Here is a 27,189-nt window from a genome sequence, read left to right on the forward strand (position 1 = left end):
TTAGATGGTTGGGCAAAATATTAAGAGAGAAGCGGAGCCTTATGCCAGCATTTCTTTCAAATAAGGCCCTTGTTTCTGCACGCGGGCAGGTGAAATTTGAATTTTGCAGAGGACGGGGTATTTCTTGTCCTGCAACGGGGCCTTAGTGGAAGACATGCTGTCTGTGCAAAACGGCCTTGGGCTTGCAGTGGGCGTGGGAAGGGCTTGCTGGCCCATCATCCTTGGCAGGGGAGCAGATCAGTGGGGGTCAAGGGGCTTCTTGTGGCGTCGTGCTTCCTCCAGGGCTGGCCAAGCAGCTCCAGGTGATGGATTGTGGCCTCAAAGCAGCATCTGTGGGTGCTTTTAGGACTGATGCTGGCTTTGCATCAGCTTAGCAGTAATGGTTATTTTCTTTCCAAAGGGGCTCACTCTAATCACGTTCCACACTTGTCTGTTGACTCGACTGACTGAATAAACCGTTCCTCCCTTTTGGATAGCTTAGAGGTGCAGTGACCATGCATGCTTTGTTATAAAGGACAGCCCTTTGTTTCACAACGTTGTCATTTATTTTTCAAAAACACACTTTCGTCCTTTTTTCTTTTTTTTTTTTTTTGGTCATTTAACTTTCACCATACAAATGGTACCTCTTAAATCACAAGTCTTTCACATTCAGGTGAAAAATACCGAAATAGAACGGTTTCTTTAAAATAATTTTAAATACGCTGTTTCATTTTAGATATTTTTATTAGAATGTGTGTTTTTGTAAAGGTTTTCTTGGCTTTGCTCTCGAATTTTCCTCAGTAAAGAAAACTTACAAACTTTTTTTTTTTAATCCTGATGAATCAGATTTGCCCCCTTTTCAGGTTTGTCCTTTACTTTTTCCAAGAAAATTGGTCACCGTACTTGGAAAGCACGTTCCTGGCAGAGCACACGAGTATATAAGCGGAGCGTCGAGGGGGGCGCGGAGATGCTCATGGAAATGAGTCCCTGGGCTGGGAGGGACATTTTCAACACGTGTATAGCCCGCTCACACGTGGCGACCAAGTGCTGGGGGGAATGGGCAAGTCGCCGCCGCTGGGCGGCGTTCCACAAACAGCCTCGGGCACAGAACTGGAGACTTTCGCACCTTTCCATTTATTTTATTTATTCAGGTATTTATTCCTACGGAGGCCCCGAAGAAGAACAAGCACACCTCCCCTCCCGCTCTTGGGGCTCCGCCCCTCTTCACCTGGTCCCGCGATGCCGTGACGTCTCCGCGCGGTTTCGTTAGCTCGCGCTTGCGCCTGCGCAGTCGTCCCTTCAACTCCCCCTCACTTACTATGGCGGCTGGACTGAGCGGGATGTTTGGGAATCAGGGCCCGGTCCCTCCCCCGCCACCTCCCCCGCCACCTCCTCCGGTGGCCCCCGGCGGCCCCGGCCCCGCGGGGCTCCTCCCGCCGAATCTCTCGGGTCCGCGAAACCCCATCGGTACCCTCGTGGATGATCTGGAAGCGTCTTTCGAGGTAGGCCGTGCGGGGCGAGAAGACCCCCCAACCATAGAGATAAGTGAGAGACCGGCGAGGGAAGTGGGCAGGCGCAGGGCCGTTGCCGCCCTCTTTGACGAGGGGCTTCTTACCATGGAGATGAGGAAGCTAGCCAGAGAGTCCCTTCGTGCGGACTTCCGGTTTTGTTTTTAAACGGCACCCTGGGGTAGAGGCGCCCCTTGGTCCTGTATCAGCAAAATAATTTTCCTGATCAGAATAGGGAAACCTTTCAATCTGTTGCGAGCCGTGTGAGGTAGTAGTGGCCGCGATGTCCCTTGGCTTGGGGAACTCTGTGGGTGACCCTGAGCCGGGCCTCGTTCAGCCTGGCCTACCTCGCTGGGCGGTTGTTATGGGCATAAAAAGGTCCTCCCGGATACCACCCTGAACTCGTTATCGCGAGAGAGAGAGAGTAGAACCACCAAATAAAAACAGTTGAAGAAAATAAGTAAAATAAAAATTTAAGTTGAAGAAAGGTACTGTTCAGAACTGCCTTCTGGAGGAGAAGGCAGGATATAAATGGAATAAAGATATTGTCGTGCCTTTTGATTTCAAAGTGGTATGTAATGCTGGTTCCAGTGGATTTTACCCATCCCTATACTTGCGTGGAAGAAGACGAAGCGCGTGGGGGAGATAGATAAATCCCTTACGACAGTCCTGCAGTATTTTTCATTTTCCAGTGAGGAGGGTGCCATGATCTGTTGCGGCAACAGCAGCAAAAGTCTTGTGCTACTTGAACAGTCAAATTGACAACGGTCTATATTTTTGTGGTCATTGATAGTTTATGAAAGTCCATGCCATTGTAGACTTGTTAGTTTTAGGGCATCCTATTTATCTGTGGCATTGCAGGGTCACAAGTGGGGCTGAGATGGTTTAGATTTGTCAAGATACTCTCGACTATAAAAATGGGGCCAAGGCACCATCTCCCTTGGTGGGTCAATCTGAAAGTCTCCAGTAGCTATTATTACAAGTATATTTAGCTATAGAGGAAGATTAAAAAACACAGCACAGACAAATGTTAGTAATTGAGGGTATTTTTAATGCCTTTGATAAGTAGGCTTTTTCCTATGAAAGCTTATGTGACAGTTCAGCTATTAGTGTTTAAGGCATAATTGGTCAGTATGAAAAGGTATGAAAATGCCACTCCGTTAAAGTAAGCCTAGTTCTTTAATACAAACTTTCAAAGCAAAATCACTGAGGGAAAATAGTACATCGCAGAGATATGGGCCGGAAAATATTCCAAGGTCAGAATATTCCACTTTCAGGTGATTGATCCTAAACAGTGCATCTCCTTAACTGGCATTCCTTTCTCCGTGTGGAGTAAAAAATAACATGTTATCTAAGATATGATATGTGAAACTTCCATATTTTGTAAGAATTTGACTTTTTTTTTAAAAAAAGAATTTGAGTCTTAAAAAACAGTTTGTTCACTGAAAACTACAGTGCAGCTGGTCACTCTTACAAGAAAATAAGCATTGCAAATTGTATTGAGCAAAACTCAGTACTGTAAAAAGGAAGTTTGAAGACCTTTTAATTTTACACCCCACCCCACCCCCCACCCCTGTTTCTGTTTTATTCTGTCCAGACAAATGTGAGCTCAGTATGTTTGGAATTTGCTCAATATAGTATGCCATTTATTTGAACCGAGCAGAGCTGGAAATACATTTTGCACAAGAGTATTTTCAAGAAAGTAAAAATGTATTTTCAGTGAAGCTTTGTGTGTACCAAACTAAGAAAAAGGTCTAGCTTCATAAAGCTTTTAACATTTTCTGCTGTTTTAACATTTTGTAATAAGTGTTTTTTTAATTATCTAGGCTTGCTTTGCTTCTCTTGTAAGCCAAGATTATGTAAATGGTACAGATCAAGAAGAAATTAGAACTGGTAAGTCTGGGTGTCCATCTTCAATTTAACTTTTAATATTTATATGCAGAATGGTAATCTCTTTTTCTCTTACTGCTCTTTGTTTTGATCACATTGGAGTCAAACTTTACCAACCAATATGAAATTGGACTGATAAATAACAATAATGAAGGCTTAACAACCAGTTGTGGTTATATGGGATTGATAGGACTGGAATGTTTTTCATTTAAATAATCTCATTGACCCCTGGGGGATGTGACAAATTAGGCATTTTTTCTACTATGTGTGTTTGTTGTTGGCAGAAAGCTAAAGGGGGTTACGGGACTGAAATTGCCATATAACTGGAGTGGGTAGAACTGAATTTTGTGGTTTAAGGGGTAAAATACATGTTCCAGGCTTTTGAAGCTTTAGAGGGTGGGATGTTCCAGGTGTCAAACATCAAGCTGAGAGCTGCCCACCATTCCCAATTTAAAACCTGAAGTTGTTACGAGTTAGTTCTTGCTTAATGACCCTTATTGGGGCTGGAATTTCCATCACTAAGCAAAGCGGTCATTAGGTGAAACATGGCGTGACCACACCGCTTAGCAACAGCAGTTCCAGTAGTCCAGGTTGCAGTTGTTAAGCCAGAATCTCATGATTCTCCTGCCTGCCACACTTGCCTTGGCTTCAACTCCCCATCTCCCCCGCCGCCCCTGCCGCCCTTCACTGTCTTCTTCCTCCCACTGCTGAGGTGCGCCTGGCCTGGCCCTTCGTGAGGCAGCTGCTGGCCTTATTTTTACATTTTACATATGTAGACCCAAGTATTTCACACTTACTCTATCCCTTAATTGATAAGTTTTGTAAATGTTTCACAGTATTTGTCCTGACGTTTATTCTTTACTAGCTGTAAAATGTTGTTGCTTATTTCCTAGGTGTTGATCAATGTATCCAGAAATTTTTAGACGTTGCACGACAAACAGAATGCTTTTTCCTACAGAAAAGGCTACAATTATCTGTCCAGAAACCAGACCAAGTAATTAAGGAGGTAAGGACCATGGCTTAAGCGTGGTATCTGATTCTGTGCTAAATTACAGAGTAAGTGGTATCTTGATCTTAAAAGGAGTCGAAGGGACTTTAGTAGGCATTACTTCTGTGTAACTGCTTAAAACCAAGAGTGGAACCCTGTTGGATCAGTTGTCCCTTTGAGACACAAGTAGGATTGAAAGCACAAGCGACAACTCATTTATTAAATAAATTAGGGTGGAATCTACCCTGATTGGAATGTTTTAATGTACTTAGTGAAGAACTGATTAACCATTGTATGAAGATGAAGATAATTTGTTAACTCTAATCTGTATTAATGAGATTTTGAAGGAATCCACTAGTTTTTGGAATGTTTTTCCCTCTTCCAACTCACCTGGGGCTCCCTTTGTACTGAGATTCAGCCATTGGTCCTCTGAGCAGCATTGTTTGTATCATCTCATCTACCCAGCAATGAAATTATTTTACCAAACAATTATATACATTTTAACTCGGGTGTAAGTCCCACCGAATTCATGATGATTTATCTGCAGGTAAAATCTTACAAGTTCTAGCATAGGCATGCCCATAAACTTGAACCTCAAACATTATTACGACCAAAGACTAGCACAGTCGTACCCATAAATGCAATTCTTCATAGCTCTTGGTGGAAGACAAAGGAAAAATACTTTATATTTTGTGCAACACACGTGAACTAGCATGAGGGGATTGTAATTGGAAATGGGGCAGAGTGCCGCTCATTAAAATTCATCAGAGGGAGTTAGTTGTCTAAGGAAGGGGAGCAGCTGTCATTGTAATTCAGATAATCTGTTGAGGCACATCACGTTACTTGTTTTTCTAAGGTTTGGTGGTTTTTGTTGTGCAGATGGAAAGGTTTTTCCAGGGAGAGATTCTTAGTTTCTTACCTCTCCTGCACACTTCTCTCTCATGTAGGATGTTTCAGAGCTCAGAAATGAATTGCAGCGGAAAGAAACACTAATTCAGAAGCACTTGGGAAAACTTCGTCACTGGCAACAAGTTCTAGAAGATATTAATATCCAGCAGAAAAAACCTGCTGAAATGCCTCAAGGACCTCTAGCGTATCTAGAACAGGCTTCAGCCAATATTCCTGCACCCCTGAAGCAAACATGAGAAGAAACTTCATAATTTTGTACCTTTTCTATTGAAAAATATGTGGTTTTTGAAAAAATGGACGGCAAGGAGCCTAACATAAATGGGGAGACTACAGCTGTCATTACGTGGATCAGAATGTATGGTTTTTAAATCCATCCATCACCTGCAAACTGAACATTTTCTCCCCGTCTTTGGGGATGTTACATTTTCTTTTAAGGAGCAAGAACTGTCTATTGCATGATCTTCCTCATGACGCCTGAACCTTTACAAGTGTGCTCTTGTGCTCAAGAGGGAGAGAGATATAACTATGGCATAAAATACTGGCTGGAATGCAGAAAGGGTTATTTTGAGTCTGTCTGCAGTCAGCTTTTTAATACTTCCCTTTTGAAACATAGTTTCTGTCATACAGAGATTTCAGATCAGGCAGGAAATAAGCAAAGGCTTGATGCGCCATGAAAATTAAATGTGTGTAAAACCACCTTTCATCTCTCTCCTTAGAGAATTATCACAGTGGTTATGCTACTACTTTGCTTCATGGCATGCTATATTAAACAAACAGTCCTATAGAAAATGCTCGTTTTTGTGTATTGTCTCTGCCGTCTAAGGGAAATAGCACAGTAGTGTTACTTCTTTTTCCCAAGCCCAAATCAGTGCCTGCTGTTTCAGCTTCCTACCTGTTTTACTTCTGTGAATCCAGTTACGCCTTTATCTTTGGATTTTGGAATCAGGTTGCTTTTAATTTCCATGGCACAGTTCCAACTTCTGGTTCTGTGCTTCAAAGTTCTTGTAATAAATAATACAGTGTGAAAAGAACACCTGCCAACAAGAAGTATGTCTGATTTGCTTTAGCTACACATACAAAGCAAAAATTACTTTCTGAACACAGTGTTTGAGTTGGGCAGTTGTATACTTCAAATAAATAAAATGTACATGGACAAATCAGTGTTTATCCAGCTTTATTTTAATAATGTTACAAATGAACATCTGGTGAAAGTATTTTTTATTTTTATGTGATAACAAATTAATTTTATATATACAAACATACATGTCACTTCGTTGCACACCATTTATGAGGATTCTGGTTCCCTAAGAATGTCCTACTATATATTGCATAGTAATAATAAGGGTTGGCATTTTAGAAGTTGGTCTTAGTTTTCTTCCTCTTAAAAGTAGTTTAACACTCTAACAGTTGGCACTTAATTCTTTGTGTTTAATTGTCACAATTCAACAAAGAAACCAATGAATTGTCTCCAGATCTGAGCTGGACTGTGGTCATGATGTTCTGCAGGCACAGCAGTGCAAATATACTGTTACTTTGTTTAAACAGATGTTATAAGAACATTTAGAATAATGCTGTAGATCCGTAACGAGATTTTGTCCTGAAAACTAAAAAGCAAGCCTGGATTCAAGCAGAGGCGGAAGGAGTATCCCAGCTGTTTTGACACTGGCATGCTGTCACTGTGGGATTATACATGCATGTACTTGTATCATGGATTGGTGCATGGATCCCAATGAAGTATATTCTTTCACTGAAATAATTCCACTAGTAGAACAGGGAGAATAATTTCTTCTCTGCTTTGCAGCCTCTCACACATCCTCAAAATGTGTTTCTGGCAGTTGGGGCAGACAAGGAGACTGTCCCAGTGGGTAAACTTGTAAAACATACGATTTTGCCCTAGTATGAATTTAATGCTCAGTGCTAATGTAAATATATTACATTCTAATATATTTAACACAGCACTGCAAGCCCTTATTTTTAGAAATAAAAAAATCGGGGACGCATCACAGACGCATGCAGATTCATCCTTGACTGGAATCATTCTCTGTACTGCACTGTGTGCCTCTGTTTTAGGCCAAGGTTAAGAGCTCAGCTGTGACCGTACTAAAAGCATTCCACTTCTAGGTACCATATACGTTTTCTAAAGCATACGTAGAGCAACACTACGAAGCAAGTTAACTGATTTTGACTTGTGAAGATCTTACAACTGGGAAAAGTAGCCAATAAACGTGCAGTGCAATGTAAGTGTTGCTATTAATATTTCAAAGTACCAAATAGCTTAGGACTGGAAAACATTAAGGGCCACCTCTTCCCATATACATATCTGTGTGGCTTTATCTGTTTTTCTATTTTATTGTTTCTATTTTATTTATTTCTCAAATTTATACTACCGCCCATCTCCCCCCACAGAGGGACTCTGAGCGGTTTACAATAATTTAGTTAAAAATTAAAAACAATAATCATCATAAAACATCATATAATACAATATAAAAATGAAAAAAACAGATGGCTACATATGATCGTAAATACAGAGGGAGCACTCTAAGGTGCCAGCCATCCCCAAGAATGACTACCCCCCTCCCCACCCCAGGCATGGCGGCAGAGCCAGGCCTTCAGGGACTTCTGGAAGGTCAAAAGGGGTGGGGCTAGCCTGACCTCCAGTGGCAGAATGTTCCAAAGGGCGGGTGCCACTGCAGAGAAGGCCTGCTTCCTGGACCCTGCCAATCGGAGTTCTTTTGCTGATGGGGTCCGTAACATGCCTTCTCTGCATGATCGGGTGGGACAGGTCAATGTGATGGTGAGACGGTCCCTCAGGTAACCTGGCCCCATGCCATGTAGGGCTTTAAAGGTCACAACCAACACCTTGAATTGGACCCGGAAGCAGACTGGCATCCAATGCAGCTTGCGCAGCAAGGGTGTTGTATGCACCGATCTTGGGGCTCCAAGAATTGCTCACGCGGCTGCATTCTGGACCAGTTGAAGCTTCTGGATACTCTTCAAGGGTAGCCCCATGTAGAGCGCATTGCAATAGTCTATGTGGGAGATGACACGGGCATGAGTGACTGTTCAAAGGGCCTCCCGATCCAGGAAAGGGCTTAGCTGGCGCACAATACGAAGTTGTGCAAAGGCCCTCCTGGCCACGACTGCCACCTGCTATTCGAGCAGGAGCCGTGAGTCCAGGAGAACCCCCAGGTTCCACACCGGGTCTGTCTGGGGCAGTGCAACCCCATCCAGAACCAAAGATGGTAAATCTCTGGATACCTGGGGGCCCACAACCTGCAGCCATTCCGTATTGCCAGGGTTCAGCTGAAGCCTGTTATTCCCCATCCAGGCCCCCACAGCCCCCAGGCACCGAGAGAGGGCAGTCACTGCATCAGTTCCTCATCCGGGACAGAGATGTATAATTGGGTATCATCAGCATACTGATGATACCTCGACCTGTGGTGACGGATGATCTCACCCAGTGGTTTCATGAAGATGTTAAATAGGAGAGGAGAGAGAACCACAGAGGAGGGGCCGAGGGGCAGATCTCTCCGCTCCTATCACCACCGACCGGGACCGGTCCTGGAGGAAGGAGGTGAACCAGCGCAGAACCACGCCACCCACCCTCAACTCCCTGAGCCGCCCCAAAAGGATACCACGGTCGATGGTATCGGAAGCCACTGAGAGGTCAAGAAGAGCCAGGATGGATGCACTTTTATCATGTAAATCATCCAGAATCGGCATTCTTTAAATCTATGTACATAAACAAACAAATAATAAATGTGTACTCGCGTAGTGAAATCTTCCTTGCAAATTTTACTTGCTTTACTTGGTGAAATGGAGCCTTTGCAGTGGTGGATTCCCAGCTTTGAAAGATCCTTTCAAGGTTATTGGCTTAGGAGGGATGTCTTTTTAGTACCTGTGTTTACGTTTCCTAGGCTACTGAAATAGCCAGTCTTTTTCTGCACAAGTTCCTTTTTAAGTTGCATGGCTTAAATCTGTCCCACTGGTTTTGATGCTATTGCTGATACAGTATTAATAGCTGTTGAAATAATCAAGTACAGTAATATACTTGTACTAATAATCCATTTTATCTAGTATTTGCTGAAGACCAAGACTAGCTATAAATTAATACCATTTAAAAACGTCATTAATTTTCCTTTACGGCAATGGACTGCCATGTTTACTCTTACTATAGGATCTCTTGTGTTTAGCTGCTTGTGACCTGAGATTCCTTCCTTGTTGTTTGGCAGGATACCATACAAACCATACGGTATAAATATTTAATAACACCAATGGCAATGTTGATTATTGTAGAAACGGTTTCCGTCAGAAAGAAAAATATTTTGTAAACCACTCTTGGTGCCGTAAGTCTGGTTTCTGCGCGTCTTTGGGTTTTGATGTTTCATTACTTTGCAGGCTGAAAAAAAAGTTTTTTAGAAATATTCAGTGTGGTCATACTTTAATGGTTGGTTGGTTGGTTGGATTTTTATCACCGCCTATCTTTCCCCCCACAGGACACACTGTGTCCTAAGACTTTGTTTTGGAAGGAATGAGACTACTCTTGAAACACATTTGCTGCAAACACCTCATTAGCTGAATCAATCCATTTAGGAACTGGGAATCTAATTGAAGCCTAAAACAACTTCGGGAAGAAGCATAAATAATAAGTGAATGTTTGCTGTCTCTCTAAATGCACCACATTTTGAAGAAATTACATGCTGTCAGACTCCAGTGTGAACAAACTGTTGTTTGGGCTTCCAGAAATAAAGCTGGCCTATCAAAATTGAGAGCTACTCATTCATTTTTCCATCTACCCAGCAATGTATGCCTATTGGTGCCCTGGTTCTGCAGAGTCATAAGGTCACTTGGGAACCTTCTGAGGAAGAAAACCCAATCATCACCCATGAAGGTTACAGCAAATCCACCACAGGCTCAGCTTAGCATGTGAACATATTCTACATCTGTAACGTGGTGTTTGCTTCATGTTGTTTTTTAAATTACTGCAATCAGTTACAAGCTGCCTTGATGGATGGATGGATGGATGGATGGATGGATGGATAAGAGGGTGCACAACCCTTCCAAATAAAAGATAAAACCAATGGCCAGAACTGTGGTTTCTCATGGCAATTATCTACCCCAATCAATCTCGTTTAGCTTAATTTTTAGCTCAAGTTAGAGCTCTACAAAACAAACCACTGCAAACAAGGAAAGGTATGGGTATTGGGCTGCCCGTTAACAAAGCTTTTAAATGTTGCTGAATCTGATTTCTTCCGCTTTTTAATTTCAAATACCTGTACTGCATTTCGGGGGAGTACAGTCTGAAAGTGTCTGTATTCTCAACCTACCTTCAAATTTATTTATTTATTTATTCTCAAATTTGTACTACCGCCCATCTCCCCCCGAGGCCTTCACCTCCGTAGCAGATATAAACTCTATAATTCAAGAATTCGGATATATATTTCACCATGCCTAAGTACTGCTGGATCAGGTAAATCTTACTGCTTGGATTTTCTTATTATATGGTGCCACCTTAAATTGATTACAACCAACATGATACTTTGGAACCCCTCTGGGGGGAGATTTTCCGATGAAGGCTAAAGTTGCTGGCTGATCCATCCAGATAAATCTTTAAATGGTGCTTACAGACACGGCATACGAAGGATCCTACCTTTGTAGCCCCTTGGTGCACACAAAGGGCTCTACCCCTTTTTACAACCATCAACTCATTAACAGGTTTTGAGGACCTACCGTGGCAAGAGGAAAAAGTTCTTGGCACAGAAGCAACTTCATAAAAAGGCTTTGTTTTCATTTGAGGTATTCAATCTAGCACTTAAAAAAAGCAACCGTTCCTTTTGTAAATCAAATAGCTCTGAGGAAACGGGGTTCCAGCACTGCTTTTCTCATTACCCCAGACACATCATTGGCTTCACAGAAAATGTCACTGGCATTCATTTGCATTGGGGTATGAGGGTTTGTACCTGCTTTAGAAATCAAAAGGGAATTACAAATAATAAGCCAAGAGAGTGACTTGGATAATCGTTTTATATTGGAATTACAAAAAGAGGTTTGTTAAAGCTTGGGTGAATTTTGTGAGAAGGGTTAAAAAAATAAGAAAAGAAATCAAGTTCTATGACATTACTTGAATGGACTAAAGATTAAGATTGTTAGAAGCAGAAGGAAGGAATATAAAGTTGGTTTATTTGATCAAGGTTAAAATAGATATGTTGCTATTTCTGGTAACCCTTAATGGACTTTTGCTGACACCAGGACTGAAATGATGATGTTTTATAGATTTCTTTATAGATAAGAGATGGGATATGGGAAGAAGAGATCATTTGTATTTTAAGAGGAGGCGATAAGTTGCTAAAATTGTTTATACTTGTTATGAAGGTTGGAAGTCACTTCTTTACATATTTCTTTTCTTCTTCATTATACTCTTTTTCTTACTTTTCTTTTTTTCCTTTGCACTTTTTACTTTCTATTCTTCTTTAATTTGTATTAGCTTTTATTTGTATTAGCTAATTTGTATTAGCTTTTAAAGAGTTCCAGAACTTAAAATATTAAATCTTGTAAGACAATAATAAAAGGTTGAGATGGTGTTAACACCAAAAAAAAAAAGCAGTATTAGGGTTTATGCCAGAAAAATTCTAAGATTAATTAAGGCAGCAGTCAGGGGTGTCTGGGGATGTGTGGGGAGATCTACCTACCTACATACCTACCTACCTATCATCAATCACACAACTGCAATTCACACACGCACACACACAGCCCTGTGGATACCCCCAATAACGATGACTGATGATTCATACAGTGTATTCTTCCCTAACAAACACACATGGGTGACTTACCTTGAAGGCGGTTTATTCTCCAAGGCCGGGATAGAAGGACAGCAGACTCGGACACAGCCTAGATTTTGATCCAAACTTGTAGATTTTATATTCTGAGGTTGTGTTCTTTTAGGCCTCAACTCGCCACTCAGAAAGCTTTTTGCATAAGACGCTAAATTTGGAACAGTGACAATGCAGCTGGGAGCAGCTTCATCCATTTTCTTCTTCTGCTTTATAATAATAATAAAATGACACATAGCTTAAAACAAGCTGTGCGCAAAATCTAATTTCAGCGCTCAGCATGTAGGAATAGCTGAGTATCATCACATACATTTGATCAGTAATATTTAAACAATCCAGGAAAGGATTATCAGTTTTTATTATTCCTTGCTACAGTGATATTGGAAAACAGTTGCATGCCAGAACTACTTCAAGCCAAAGACAATCTGGGGACTTTCCATATCACAGTGTTATATATTTCACAACAGTAAAAAGATTCTTTGAGACTTGATTATAGCAGCCTGATTCTTCTTGCAGAGTTTATATTTGCAGTTTATGTTTGCACAAAATTCATGGATGTCCAGAGGGGGACAAATGATATCATAGGCTTCATGACATCATGCAATTCATACAAATTACCCAACTGCTTCTATGGATACCTATGGATAAGACTGGCATGAGAAAGCCAAATTGCATGCAGGCATAAATAAATGTTGGTCCAGGAAGAAACAGTCCAGGTTCAGGAAGCCAACTGGTTTTGCTGGCTGCCCATGATTGCAAAAATGAGATTCTGGACTCCCAGTAAGCTGGCATTCTTGGTATGATGCAGGTTCATGGTAAATAATTACTATATCACAGTAAAAAACACGCTAAAAGGTTTTTAAAAGCAAATCATGGGCATCTCTGAGCGTATGATACCACGTGTTTTAAGTAAATGGTATCCATTGCACCGAAAAGCCAACTTTGATTATTTTCCTTCTTCAGTAGGAAGCCATCACTCAGAATAGAAAGCCTTGGTTGGGATCACACAATACTTGGTAACAATACACCAATTATCAGGAATTGGCACACAGAAAGTATTCTTACTAGTTTTGGAAACTAGAATATATCTCATAATGATTTACAACAAACTGGGCTTCCTCAGCAGCTTTAAAACCAGTGGGGATCATTATGGCTGAAAAGAAGCAATGTACAATAAACAGGCAACATATCATTGTTTATTCTCTGGCTTCACGTTGAATTCATACCTTTCTAACTAGGGGTGCCTCCAATACTCTATGAATGGAAGGGAAAAAAAGCTAAGCTTATAACTAGACTCTTGGGAATATTACACAGCTATTTGGTTGCTTTTAGCTGAAACAGAAATGAAACCCAAAGTTTTTCTACTGTATACTATAAATAGAGTACCTTTGCAATAGGAGTCAAACATGTTACAGGACTTGTACTGAAAGAAAACGATCGATTGCTTTGCACCTCTCTCCTAGGGAGAAGCGGATGTTGAAATGTCCTTCCATCCTGTTACGGAAAAAACAGGTGCTGATGATAGAGCATTAATTTTAGAGCAACTAAAGAAACCTTTGCAGAAGCTGAAAAATGCTTCCGGTTTGGAAAGTACTGTACTAATTTTGAATTCACACGGAGCAAGCTGACAGTGTTCTCCTCAAAGTGCACAGCTGTGCCACAAGGGTGCACGTCCACATAATGTTAATCAGAGAACCTCTGCATGTTTCTTTTTCCACCAGCTTCTCAGAGCAAGAAAATGTATACATGCAAAAAGAGGGTGTGACATCACATCAATCATGACACCATGATTTTCCACTGCTGGAGAGTATGGTAGTACTGAAAATAATGCAGTAGTGTAATTGCTTTGAGGAGCAGTTTTAGGGGAAAAAATGGTTTTATCAAAAACAACAGCTTTTTCTGACTTTTAAATTAGTTGTTAAACACCACTGGTTGGAGAAAATCTCACCATTAACTCCTTGATCATCTCTTCTTTTTCATTTAATTTATCTTGCAGGCAGCTTATAAGATGAAGATCTTCCAGCCTGGGTGCCCGCTTTCTTGATTTCTCTTCTATTTCGTCAAGTCTGTGTTGATTATAGGATGAAAAACTCTTGAAGACAGCAAAGCACACATCTGTCTTTGTTAACTGCAAACACTATAAAGCACAGCACTAGACCTGCCTCTGTAATTGAGGTGGCATGCAACTTTATTAAACAAATCTAATTTCTAGTTCAAGTTTCTTGCATTACTTCATTTTGCCCTTCAAACAAAGACATCTGCAAGGTGGTCCTAAAGTCAAGATGGCCGCTAATAGACCAGAAAGTGCGTAATTTTGGCGGAATGCACTTGTACTTACATTCCTGAGCTGAAAAAAAACAGAGTCTGTAAAGCCACTGAGCCCAGAAGGGATTACTGTCCATAACAACTTTGTTATTAAATGCACAGGTAGTTTATATTTGTATGCATTAATCTAGTTCATAATCTGATGTCTATGAAATAATTTTGCTAAGCTCATAAATTTCCCTTTATCAGGTTTGATAACCAGTGTGAAGAGAGGAATTAGACAGGAATGTTCCAAGGACAGGGAGCAAAGAAACTATGCTCGGTCTTGATTTTCCTATAAATGCATTCAATAAATAAAAAATAGTCTCTTCGTTAATGTTATACCACATTATGACATTTCTCCTTCCATGCCTCCCTTCAAAACAAAGTCGCTGGAAATACAGTGGCAATTGTAGTTGACTTTTACAAGACACTTGTGTACCTCCCCCCTCTTCAGCACTACAGAGGCTAACGATAACCATGGTTTGAGGGCCTTGGTTGGACGACCATGGCTGAGAACACAAAGCCATGGTAAACCTCTTTTACCATGCCAATAAACATTGTGATAGAATCTCATTTCACCAAGGTCAAGCTTGACCCCAATGAGATTAGCGCCTTCCAATTACTCAATTCTTTCAAAGTTTGTCCAGAATTGGTATCCACCTATATTTACTCTTTTGCCACTTGCACAGATAGCCTTGTGAAACTTGAAGCAATACGAAAGTTGCGTAGATCTGAAGTTACAAGAAAAGCTGTCTGAACGTCTTCTTGCCCAGCCCAACCACTCACTGCACGGCATGCGTGTTAGAATGCTCTCCATTGGACGCCAGCAGGTCTCAAGCCAGAAAGGGAAAAAGCCATGATTTTTAACAGTGAGATAAGAGTATATAGGAGTACAGTTGCATATGAGGATTTAGGCGCTGCAGGTGTCAAGGGATCCTTCAGTGAACAGAGCTGACACAAGCTCTGCATGATACGAAATTAAACACACAACCTTCCTGCAAATCTGCATGCCCAGGGCCGCAACGGGGGGGGGGGGGCAAGGGGGGCATGTGCCCTGGGTGCCGCGCTGGGGAGGTGCCAAAATGAGCACTGGGGGGATGCCAAAATGGGCACGGAACCCCTATTTGCCCCAGGTGACACAGACCCTAGTTGCGGGCCGTTGCATGCCTACTTACTATTAATGTGTGACTTGTTTACGGATCCAAAACCAAGAACACAGTAAATATGTCAGGTACAGAAGTCATTTGATCAGTACTTTGTAACACCTCCTTTGACAGAAATAACAGCTTCCAACATTTGCTTCAGCAGCTAAGAGCCTTTCTAGGCTTGTTTTTGGAATTTTCCCCCACTTTTCCTTACAAAATTCTTCTAGCTCAGAGGTATCTGTGGGTCTCCTTGCCTGCTTGAGATATCCCCGCAGATTCTCAGTAACAATCAAGTCTAAGGACTATAGAAGATAAAAGTAAAACAAATTATCTTTCTTTCTTGTAAGTACTTCGTAACTGATTTGGAAGTATACTTGGATCAATGTCTTGCTGAAATATCCAACTTCTTTTCAGTTTCAATTTCCTCACTGCCTGTGAGACAGGGGTTTCTAAGATACACTGATATTCAGTTAAGTCCATGCTTCCTTTCACCTGCACAAGATTTCTTGGGCCACTAACCGTCACATAACCCCAAAGCACAACAGAGTGCTTAAAAGGTGACAAAGTGTTCTTTTCTTCAAATCCTCTCCTCTCCAAGTTTATCTTGTGTGTTTACGGCTAAACATCAGTCTGAACTACTTTGTTCCAAAATATTTCAAGCTTACCAGAGTTCCCCAGCCATTCTGGGGAATTCTGGGAGTTGAAGTCTACACATCTTACAGTTGCCAAGGTTGAGAAACATGGCTTTAGGCAGTGACATCTGGGACGAGGCTGAAGAAACAGCTTCTCTCTGAAAACCGTCCCATGCAGATCGCTGTTGTAAAAGTAACTCTTGTGGACGGTAGACAGCAACTCTAGTGTCAGCTAAGTTTGTCACCAGGTCATTTCGATGATCTGTTCTGGAGATCTGACCCATTCTGGGCAGTTCTAGTTCTTTTACTTGGTCTTTCAGATTTTTCTTTGACTTCAACAGTTCCATGTTTTTTCCATTTCTTAGCAATGTTTCTCACAGTTGAACGTGCTATCTGGAAGCATTTAGAGATAATAGATTTCCCCTGCTTTGTAAGAGTGAATCATCTTGATTTCCAAATGCTCGGATGGCTGCTTAGAGGAGCCCATGGTTCCAATCAAAGCGAATATTTGTAGCCCAGGGTTGAACTGTGGAGTCCCTGGTGCTCTCTCAGCCTTGTTGTTTTCTTGCAGACCAGGCAACATCTTCAGTGCAAAGAGGGAGCGGGCCTTGCTGTCAGTTTATATACCGTGGCTTGCCCTGCTTGTGTTGGTGGGGGTGTTATTCTCTTCTTGGGAGTTCCTCGATTGGGCTGTTTGCTGCTTGGTTGATTGACGAGTTAATAGTTCCTTGATTAGGGTGTATTGTGCTGTTTGATGGTTCGTCTGGTGTTAATCCTAGTGTTGATTTTTGCATATCTGGGTGTTGATTGCTGGCAAGGGAGTGTCCTGGTCTTTTGGCTTTTCTGTTGTCTCTTTTGAATGGTATGTAAATGTTGTTTACCTCTATGTGTCTGTTGATGGCTGCTTTGTCTGAGTGCCAGGCTTCCAGGAATTCTCTGGCGTTTTTGGATCTGGCTCAGTCTAGGATGCTCCCAGTTTCCCAGCTGAAACTATGGTTGAGTCTGTTCGTGCGTTGTGAGATTAAGGAGTTCTCATCGTGTCTTCTGACTTCTAGATGGTGTTTGTGGATGCGCTCTGCTAGTCTTCTGCCTGTCTGTCTTGCATAGCGGCTGTTGCAGGCTTTGCAGTGTATGTTGTAAATAACTCCTGTTTTCTCTTCTTGGGCTATTGGGTCTTTTGGGTTACTTAATACGTTTTGAAGAGTTTTAGTTGGTTTATGTGCTACGGTGATGCCGTGTGGTTGTAACAGTCCATTGGTGGTTTCTGAGATGAATTATGTTTCATTGCCAGACTAGGCAACATCTTCAGTGCGAGAAGGGAGCGGAGTTTGCTATCAAACTCCAGACTCCACAGTTCAACCCTGAGCTACAAATATTCTCTTCGCTAGGCCTTCCCAATGTCAGAACTTTCTCAGCAAGGTTGAAACGGGACATTTTAGAGATTCCATCTCCAAATGTTTTTCACACTTCTGGTGAATATTCACTGTGGATAGACTGTAGATATGGATCAAAAAGAATGAGATTCTTACATTTTCTGTTCCCTCTGCCCTTTTATCACATCTAAACACTTCAGACATTCATTGAGGATGCAACATTGACTTCCACTGATCTCATTACTATATCAACTTCAGTCACTCAACAGGAAGGAAGACTCATTGGGCACAGGCAATTAATGTTAACAGAGGGATGATAAGTGGAGGACCTTAACCACAACTTACATTATCTACATCCCACCAAGATGAACACAGCTCATTCTAAGGTGTGTTTTAGCAGGTTGGATATGGCTGCTTTTCTAAGACACTGCAAGAAAGATTACAATGAGTGCTCAACCTTTTCTCTTGGTTCTCCCTGCCTTGAAGCTCTGAGGCGCTTTGCTTCTGTAGCTCCACGTCTCCACTTAGCAGGTCCACTGCGTCCTTTAAAAGGGAATTCTCCTTCTTGAGCCTTGAGATTTCTTTCTGACATTTCTCCAGCTCATCCTTAAGGGACTGTACCTGAGCTTGGTAACTTTCTTCCTGAGAAAAATAGCAAAGGTAGGTATTAAGCCTTCACATTAGAAATGGTGATGATAAGATGCCACTTCGTAAATACAAAGAAAGAAAGAAATGCTCACTTGGAGGGAGGGTGGGGTCGTTTCTACTGAACAACAGAAGAGAAATGTAACAGAATTCTTCGTTTTTCAAGACCATGTGAAGTTATAGCAATCTGCTCTTGGAAGAGTCTGTATCTTTCAATTATCATGTACTATCAGAGCTGAATATATCTGGTATAGCTGAATCTATCCTGAGCACTGAAGAAAATAATGTGGCTATCCATCCCTCTGTTAGTAACAGCTGTTGCTCGTTGGTGGGCCATCTGATTGGGAAAGTCGTGCTTCAAAGTGTGCAGGCAATGCCTGGCTGATTCTCAAACCAAACCAATCTATACTCTAAGATTATTAGTTTTCACGAGTCAGCACTGATTTAATTCCTTGTTGCTCCCTTGCTTAACAAAAGCAGAACAAATTATGCAGGCTGTTAAGAAAGGCAGCTGAGAAAAACAAGCAAGACAACATGTGCCTTTTGTCAGCCCCCTCAGGTAGATCAGACCAGGAATCAACAGCACAGAAAAGCTAAAACCACTTTTATCAAGAGTGGCTATAATGGCAGAAGTCTGATTGTGCTGTACCTCCCCTTCTACTTATGTGAATTAGGGAGGTGTCTGTCTGAGCTGCTTCTGCAGACTTTCTGCTTCTTTTGGGCTTAAGATATGTTTTTCCCTTATCATTTGGTAGCAGACGTTGCCTATTTCCGTCAAGGTCATCTTCCTTACTCTCTACACCCTTCTGCCTTTTATGTAACATGTCAATATTATAGAATTATGTTCTTGCAACATTAGAGAGACATTCCTGCAGATTCCCCCCACCCCCAAGAGCAGGGGCATCTGTGTGTGGGTGGATGGGTGATAGGTGCATGTTAATGAAAGTCAATATGGCAGCCATGACTGTGTGATTGAAGCCCCACCCCCCTTTTTACATGCATGGCAACATGCCTAAAAAAAGGAGTGGGGCTTCGATCACACAGTTGTGGCTGCCATCTTGACTTCCTGATGCCTCCTCCCGCCCTTGCAGACATCTCTACCCAATATGATACAGCCATGAATGGTATCAGTAGCGGTATGTCTACAATCTCATGGAAAAGTTTCAAAAAAGATACAGTGCTACGGTTCTGAACTGTGAAAATACCACCAATCCTTAGAAATTAGCGAATGCGTTCTAAGGACAGATTTAAAGCTTCCATACAGAACCAAGACATTCCCATGAAGTGAGAATCTTGCCTGTTGCTTCTGGACGCCCATCAGGTTCTTCAGTTCCTCTTGAAGCTCCTCTTCCACTTTACTGCGGACCATGGAAGATACCTGTTGCTCTGACAGCTCCTTTCTCAGAGAGTCTAAAAACACTGACAGACTTTTAGAATGTGGAGGAATGGCTGGATGTAAAACAGTTATAGATACTCTAGGACGAAACCATTGCAAATTTATGTATGCTATAGCAATGGATAATAGATATAGTCCTATGTCTCTGCACCAGCTGTGGCCCTTCCTGAGCTGGTTAGACTTAGTTCTCTCTTGGCTACATCAAAGTACTCTACGTGGGGCTTGACTACATCAAAGTACTCTACGTGGGGCTAACCTTGAGGACTGTCAGGAGGCTTCTGTTGGTACAAATGAGGCAGTCAGGCTTCTAAAAGGGAACCTATCCTCTCTGTGTGAATACAGGTAGTCCTCGCTTAATGACCACAATTGGGACTGGAATTTTGGTTGCTAAAATTGTGATCATGTGACTGCAAGGACACTGCGACGGTTGTGTGAGGACCAGTTGCAAGTTGGCTTTTCAGCACCGTCATAGGTCCAAAGCGTCACTAAACAAATGGTCGTTAAGCAAGGACTACCCCTAACATAGCACAATGGCATCACCTGCCCACACCCGGCCACTCCACTTTCTCCACCATGCATCAGAACTAGTATTTTCTGATTCAAGTGGTATGATCTGGTTCACCTGCTGATCCATTTCACTGTGAGCAAACATCTCTCCTCCTTCTGGCTATTGGGCACTGTGGCTGCAATGCTCTCCATGGCCATGATTCTTAACAAGTTCACCAGTGCAAAGGTGAACATCTAGACCTTATTTCCCCAAATAGTAGCAATATCTCGGTGATTAGATTACTAACTAACATCCTGCAGTGTCATCCTACAACGTATGTTTGAAAAATGTCTTAAAATTCCCAAGGGAGGGGAAAAGAGGGCAAGAGATGAAAGGGATACGGTTTTTCATATCCCTAATTCCTGCTGATCATCCAAACATTGTGCAAGCCCAGTTTACAGTACCTATCAACAAAGACTGCTGCTTCTGCATCCTCTGCAGTTCGCTCTGCAACACTTTCCTTGCCTTGTCTTCCAAGGCCTGCATTTCTCGAATGTGTGACTGCCGGTGAGCCTTGAATTTGTCATCGTACTCGTTCTTCCAAGTCTCCTTTACCTCCTGTCACCAATGAAAAAAATTCTTTAGCCCTTTTATGCGGAGGTCAACCAACAGGTAATGCTGGTATGGACATGTATGTAGAGATGATGATGATGTTGATGATCTTCCTTGATATCTTCCTTGGTAAAGTTTCCCCGCTCCAACAGGCATTCTTAGTGAATGAACAAGCAAATATTTATGGATATTCCAAACCAATATATTTGGAAGTCTGAAAATATATTGTGGTTACTCTCACAAACCTCCCCCACTCACCATGATAGCAATTTTGTGAGAGTAACCACAATATATATACAAAAGAGTTGCTGGCTTTTTGCTTACCCCTGGCCCACACCTTTTGCTCCCAGAAAACTTTGCACTACTCCAACTTTGATTTATTTTTCTGGATAGATTTCCAAATATAGTCCTTCACTGCAGCCACCTGGCCTTCATTTTCTATGAATATCAAAGCATAGTTCAGAAACATTATTATAAGTATCAAGGATGGTAAGTCAAGATAATGCTCTAACCCTTTTAGTTAAATTTCTGTTAGGGTTAATGTTAAAAATTAGGAGGGAATGGTATGCATCAAAGGAAGGATCTGGGGGTGGGTGCCACATGATGTAACCCAAACATATTTTATTATGTAGAAACCCTTGTTCTGGGGGATTCCTTTATCAAGGGTACTGTGTCTACTATATTAAATTGTTTCCTACTGGCCTTTGAGAGAAATTTCTCCTATTTCAGTGCCCATTTTCCTTTTTATTTTGCCCAATGATGTCAATCTGAGTTAGAGGCAACTGGCCAGAGACAAAATTAGGCAATCTGATAAACTTTCCAAATCTGTCACAGCCAAAACCTTTGCACACTTTTAGATTGACTTTTATTCTAGAAAAAATATCTCCCAAGCTTGTGCACTCAACAATTCAGCATGGTTAGCTCCCATATGAAGGAGAGAAAAGGGAACCACAATGTCAGTCCAATCCAACCTTGAATTCTTTCTCCAGGAGATTGATAGCTTTCTGCTGAGATGCTTCCAGTTGAACCTCATGATCTTGGCTTTGCTTAATGGCGTCTTGCAACACCTTTTCTTTCTCTTTACTGGAGTGTAGAAGATCCTGTTGTTTGAAAGCTTCTCTGAAAGTCTTTTCTTGTTGTTCTAATATTTGCTTCAACCGTGTGACCTTCGTGTATTAAAATTAGGAGGACACAATGATTAACTGGTGCCATTACCTTCTTGGCATCATTACAAGTTCTTTCAAGTAAAATTTATTCCAAGGACACTCTTTGAGCACTATGAGCTTTGAAAATGCACTACCTAACAGACCAGATGTAATGGTTTTCCACCACCAGTCTTTATAGCTCATTGAAAATAAATAGACAGACAGATATTAGCAAGGTCAGGAAACCCTATCATGGCAGAATAAGCTAAGCTTACTGAAAAAATCAACAGGATGAAAACAATCTATGTTTAAAGACACAGGTATTTTACTGGAATCAGCAAAATTAATTTCCTTAGTGTCTTCAAATGAGATCTTGAAGACAGAATCACAACAATTGGTTCAGATGGATGACATAAGGGTCCAATAACTTTAGAGGTAATCCTATAAACTGTAGCTTATGCCTAGGGCATCCCAAGAGTCAAGATGGCAATTGAAGTCCCACCCCACTTTTTTACATGTATCACTGTAGTCTCCATCTTGAGCTTTTTGATGCCCTCCTCCCCCTGTGGACACCCTTGGGTTGCAGCTGCTTAGGATATCTACTGTAGCTTTGCTGTTGCTTGCTGATCACACCAGAAGGACAGCTCAGCCTGGCTCACAGGGCCCAAATCCACAACTCTGCAACGTGCTGCCACAGGTATGCTGAAGAAAACTGGGACTGACGCTGCCTGACATCCCACACTTTCTCTTCAATTTAAACTTATTTTAGAGTTGGGGCAGCTAGTATGCACAGGATTAGAGAAATGGGCGTGCAAAATGTTTCAGCTTTCAACCATTTCAACTTTAAAACACCCCACTTTGCCCATGCATTGTTTTGCTCACTTCAGAGTGGGCTGAAGTGACTGAAACAGCCCAGTTTGCTTTTGAACGGAGGAATCTGGAAGTGGTATGAATCCAAAATCTTTACAACTACAACTACATTTTGTTTTATTTTGTTGACTTTAAGGTGGCATTATCCTCTTCTCCCACAAAATGGTGCACTTATTCCCTAGAAAATGAGTAAACCTGGCTCTTCCCCCAGGCCTTGGGGCAGGGATTTTGATGGAGCTCTGGGGCAGTGTGGTTTTTCCTTGATATGTTGAAAATGTAATTTTTAGGGAACTCAACCTAGTTTCTTTTGAATTGGATTTCTATAGTTCAGTTGTTTTATTTCTGTTTGCCGTGAGGAGTTCTTTGGGTGGATGGGTGGCTACATACGTTTGTTAAATAAATCTATTTATTTGACAATAAATCCTCTATTCTCTATTTTACTCCTACGGGCCTAACAGGACCATGGTAAATGAGGACATAATACTACATACACTGAGATGGTCTGCCTGGTATTGTTTGGCATTTTGAGCTAATTTTATAACTGAAGGACTGGGTTCACACAACCCACATAACCAAGTCATTAAAGGTCATATGTGTTGCATGAATCCATCAGCCCTGTCAGTCCTGGGTGAAGGGAAGGGCAGTACTGGACATTGTCGGTCAGTTTCCACCCCACCCCACCAGCTGTGTTGTGCAAACCCCAGACTCAGTCAACTGTGGGGGAACTGCCTGGCTGGTCCTCCAGGAAAGCTTCACAGAACAGCAGAGGAGCTCAAAAATAGTGCTTCATTCCAAAACTCACTCCGAAATCAGAACAGTGTAGTGATTGGACTAGGACAGAGAGACTTAAGATTCAAATCCATCCTCAAAAGAAGGCATAGGCAACACCTTCTCTCCTGTGTCAAGAACCCTGCATGGATGTGTCCACGTAGCCCTCAGGAATTGAGCTGGATCTGAAAGAGACCACCCTTTTGCTCCCTTTCCAGACTACTGCCCACAAGTGTGGTTAGGGAGCACCCCATGGCATTCCAGATGCAGCTTATCTATGATTCTTGAAATCCCTCCCCATTTGCCACCCTGCCTAAGGATACCTGGAATTGTCATTCAGCAAATCATGCCCCACATTGCTAATCTGCATTCAGAAAGACAGCGACTCGATGTTTTGTATCCCTGGAGGCAAAAAAACCTAAAAAATTGACTTGCAACATGTTCTGTTATCATGGGAGAGAGAGAGATTTAAGCAGACTGATTGCTCTTGTGCCTTTGGAAAAAGGCAGTGAAGCTAATCAAGAATCTCTCATCTTACACCTTTTGGCATGCTGTCTTATAAAACAGTGCTGGGATTTTAGAACATGGTTTATTTTCAGATCTTCACTCAGCACAAGTGATTGAGAAACCAATTAGGAGAGGAGAGGATTGTTAATCCATTCTCCCATTTTATCTTTGCCAATACAGTACACCAAAAGATGAATTCAGTGGTAACAATTCATGCTTCACACTTAGATTAGAATGAACATGGGCTTCACTCAGGGGCATCCACTGGAGCGCAAAGAAGTCAAGATGGCATCTGTGACCATGTGATTGCTGCATGTAAAAAAGGGTGTCATTTTGATCACATGGCTGTGGCCACCATCGTGATTTTTTACCCTTTCCTATCTTCACACCCTTGGTTTCTCAGGCATTTTGAGACAACAGCTCTCAGAATCCCTGACCACAGATAATGCTGACTGGGGATTACAGGGCTTGTCGTCCTGAAGAACCCAAGGGATTCTGGTTGAAGAGAGACAGCTGAAAGGTCCCTGGCTTGGCTTGTACAGTGCACACATGTTCAGTGAAACCATGGGTGGGATTAAGAGAGACCAAGAAGCCAAGGCTGAAGAGAAATGGGTCACTCCATCTTTGTATCACTTCTTATTCAGAATACTGTTTTATTTAAAGCAGTGTTTCTCAATCTTAGCAACTTTAAGATGGGTGGACTTCAACTCCCAGAATTCCCCAGACATGGGGAATTCTGGGAGTTGAAGTCCACCCATCTTAAAGTTGCCAAGGTTGAGAGGAATCAAGCTTACAGTTCTGAAGAAGTCACGTGTTAATAAATATCAAAACAGAATCTGCCACAGTACTTGAGCTTCCAATTCTGTCTTTTGGTAGTACCATTCCTCTTGCAAAGTTTTGGTTGTCTCCTTTGGAAGACTTGCAGAAGACCGCTTGTCTTCTTTTTTGGGTGTACCTCGAGGATCCAGCCTTGAAGAAAACATTTTTTTGTTATGAAAAAAAAGATTAGCATATTTCAATAGAATAGCTACCAGACATATAAAAAATAGCTCTTGATGTAAAGTTGGTGGTCCTTAGGGACCAATTAGAACTGTACCTTTGTTTTTCTCCATTTCTGGTGCTCAGGACAGAGGTTGGCTGGTCTCTGATTTTTGCTTTTTCTTTAGACTGTTTGGAAATCTCACTCTGTTGTACAAATGGATCCTGGGATTAAAAATAATGCTTCAGTTTGGGATCTGATACGATTTACTCAAAGTCTTCCCTATATTATGGGGGTGCTGTATAGTAGGCCATCTCCCACCCTTCCATTTTAGGGTCTTTATTACCATTTGCTTTGAGAATGAATATGGAAGAAATTATTTTCATCATTCTAGGCTGGCAATCCTAGGGAGCTGTGGTTACAATGCAGGTGCTACTTTTCCCCAGCATTTAAGGCCAAAGGTTTCTTCCAGGTGTGGTTCTCTTGGTTTCTCTTGGATCAACTGTGGTGAATACTAATGATGAAGCCCTCAACCAGAACAAAACTCTGATGCCAAATTCCCTTCCATGAAGATTCTGTCCCCTCCATCTTTCTTTCACCTGTCTGATGGTCAAGACCAGAGTAAAAATGTCACACAACTGATGGTCCTTGCTGGTCACATGCAGGGAAACAGATCAAAGGTGGATTAAGGCAGGCCCATGGGTGGAGAAGACTTGGAAGTCCTGAAAGACCAAGTTAGGGATAGACTCTGATGGAGAAAATCTATCTATGTGGTCACCAGGAGTGGAAAACTTCTTGATGGCACATAATCAATCAATCAATCAATCAATCAATCAAGGCTAGAGAATAGTGTAGTAGTGGCAGAGCTTAAGGACAGTGGAAGGGGGTATGGTAAAGTCATAAAACATATCTGCAAAATCACTCACTGAAAGAATTCTGATATTTGTGCATTTAAATAGGACTGAGTCAAAACTACCCATTGAAGTTCAACTGTGTTGGTGAAAACAACTTTAATTTCATTGGGTTTGAGACAGTTCATATTTTAGCCTTCATTCTATACCTCACTACTAATCGTAACACACAAGGAACTGAACAGAAATCACCAAGGGTTGCATTTATACTCCAGAGAGCGTACAAACAACCTAGCCCATAAGTTCTAGGGAGGTACTAAATCCAGCTGAGTAACTCTTAGGAAGCTTGACTTTTATGCACTCTTTGGCTCCTTTTCAGATCCAGAAGACCACATTTATCACACACAAGTAATATGACACAAGCATCATTATATGCCCATACAGGCACACAGGATCCTTTTATAGCCAAGCTCCATACTACCTACCAGTTGAAGACAATCAATATCCTAGCTCATATTTTAAACCAATGTCTTCAAAAAGTATTACAAATTCCCTCATCCCCAGCCGCATGCCGGGTGGGTGTTAGGAGTTGCAATGCACATATTGGCTGAGAATGATGAAATGCGTACGTCTATTCTTTCAGTTAATTAACGGAGCTACAACCTAAAGTGAGCCACACTTTCTGTCTCTAGTACAGCTTCTCCTCATTCATGAATGCAGTGTACTGTGGTCAGGGTCTGAAAGGGAAAAAAATTGTAATGGGTTCAATTTCTTTAAAATTTGCATAGCTTCCTATTTTGGGCCACTGGATCTAGCCAAGGTTACATCTAGTCTGGCATCCAACTATAATCACAGGATGTCTCTGGAAGCCCACAAGAAGAATGCTGATGGACTGATTGATTTAAACTGAAATAAGGTGTCTCTTCTGATCCCCAGCCTGTGCTGTTACTGCACTAGAGCCGCCTTGCTCATGGGATGAGTTGATCAATTGCTGACATAGCCTAATGGTCTATCCTGCTATCACTTTCCTAGTGACTGAATTATTTAACAAGGGCCATTTATATTTAAAGCAAGGCCATTGGTATGTATGTATGTATCTATTTATTTATTTAAGATTACATGCTGTCCGATGTATTTCAGATAACAGGGAATTTCTGAGCACAAAAGTGCTCACAGACTCTAAAGGATTCCTTTCAAGTTGAACACAATCTTGTTAGAAACCAACTTCAACACAACTCTTAAGCTTGGACAAACCACCCAACCACAACACCTCCACCTTGCCTGGTTTGAACTTCAATCTTTTTTTCTTTATCCAGATTAGCCCCATCTTCTAAAACATGGAGAAGCAACTATTGGATCTACATACCT

The 27,189-nt window shown here is 41.7% G+C and overlaps 2 protein-coding genes across 2 annotated transcripts in view; one reads left to right on the top strand and one right to left on the bottom strand.

Annotated features, from left to right (window-relative positions):
* Window positions 1-1,274: 1,274 nt before the first annotated feature.
* MED28 (mediator complex subunit 28) lies at window positions 1,275-6,417 on the top strand. Its single transcript, XM_063310009.1, has 4 exons — window positions 1,275-1,481; window positions 3,314-3,380; window positions 4,271-4,383; window positions 5,313-6,417. Exons 1-4 carry the CDS (start codon window positions 1,299-1,301, stop codon window positions 5,508-5,510), a joined length of 561 nt encoding a protein of 186 aa, XP_063166079.1. The 5' UTR covers window positions 1,275-1,298; the 3' UTR covers window positions 5,511-6,417.
* A 2,617-nt stretch (window positions 6,418-9,034) lies between these two features.
* The window catches only part of FAM184B (family with sequence similarity 184 member B), a 48,991-nt gene continuing 30,836 nt past the window's right edge, over window positions 9,035-27,189 (bottom strand). Inside the window, exons 5-14 of the mRNA XM_063309855.1 lie at window positions 25,088-25,194; window positions 24,840-24,960; window positions 21,673-21,867; window positions 20,554-20,707; window positions 19,504-19,616; window positions 18,019-18,203; window positions 14,053-14,170; window positions 13,491-13,598; window positions 12,105-12,313; window positions 9,035-9,673 (exon numbers count right to left, since the gene is read on the bottom strand). Coding sequence (XP_063165925.1) covers window positions 9,583-9,673; window positions 12,105-12,313; window positions 13,491-13,598; window positions 14,053-14,170; window positions 18,019-18,203; window positions 19,504-19,616; window positions 20,554-20,707; window positions 21,673-21,867; window positions 24,840-24,960; window positions 25,088-25,194 — 1,401 coding nt within the window. The 3' untranslated portion in view covers window positions 9,035-9,582. The remainder of the gene's footprint in view (window positions 9,674-12,104; window positions 12,314-13,490; window positions 13,599-14,052; window positions 14,171-18,018; window positions 18,204-19,503; window positions 19,617-20,553; window positions 20,708-21,672; window positions 21,868-24,839; window positions 24,961-25,087; window positions 25,195-27,189) is intronic.

This window comes from Candoia aspera, chromosome 8, assembly GCF_035149785.1.
Source record: "Candoia aspera isolate rCanAsp1 chromosome 8, rCanAsp1.hap2, whole genome shotgun sequence".
Classification (NCBI taxonomy): Eukaryota; Metazoa; Chordata; class Lepidosauria; order Squamata; family Boidae; genus Candoia; species Candoia aspera.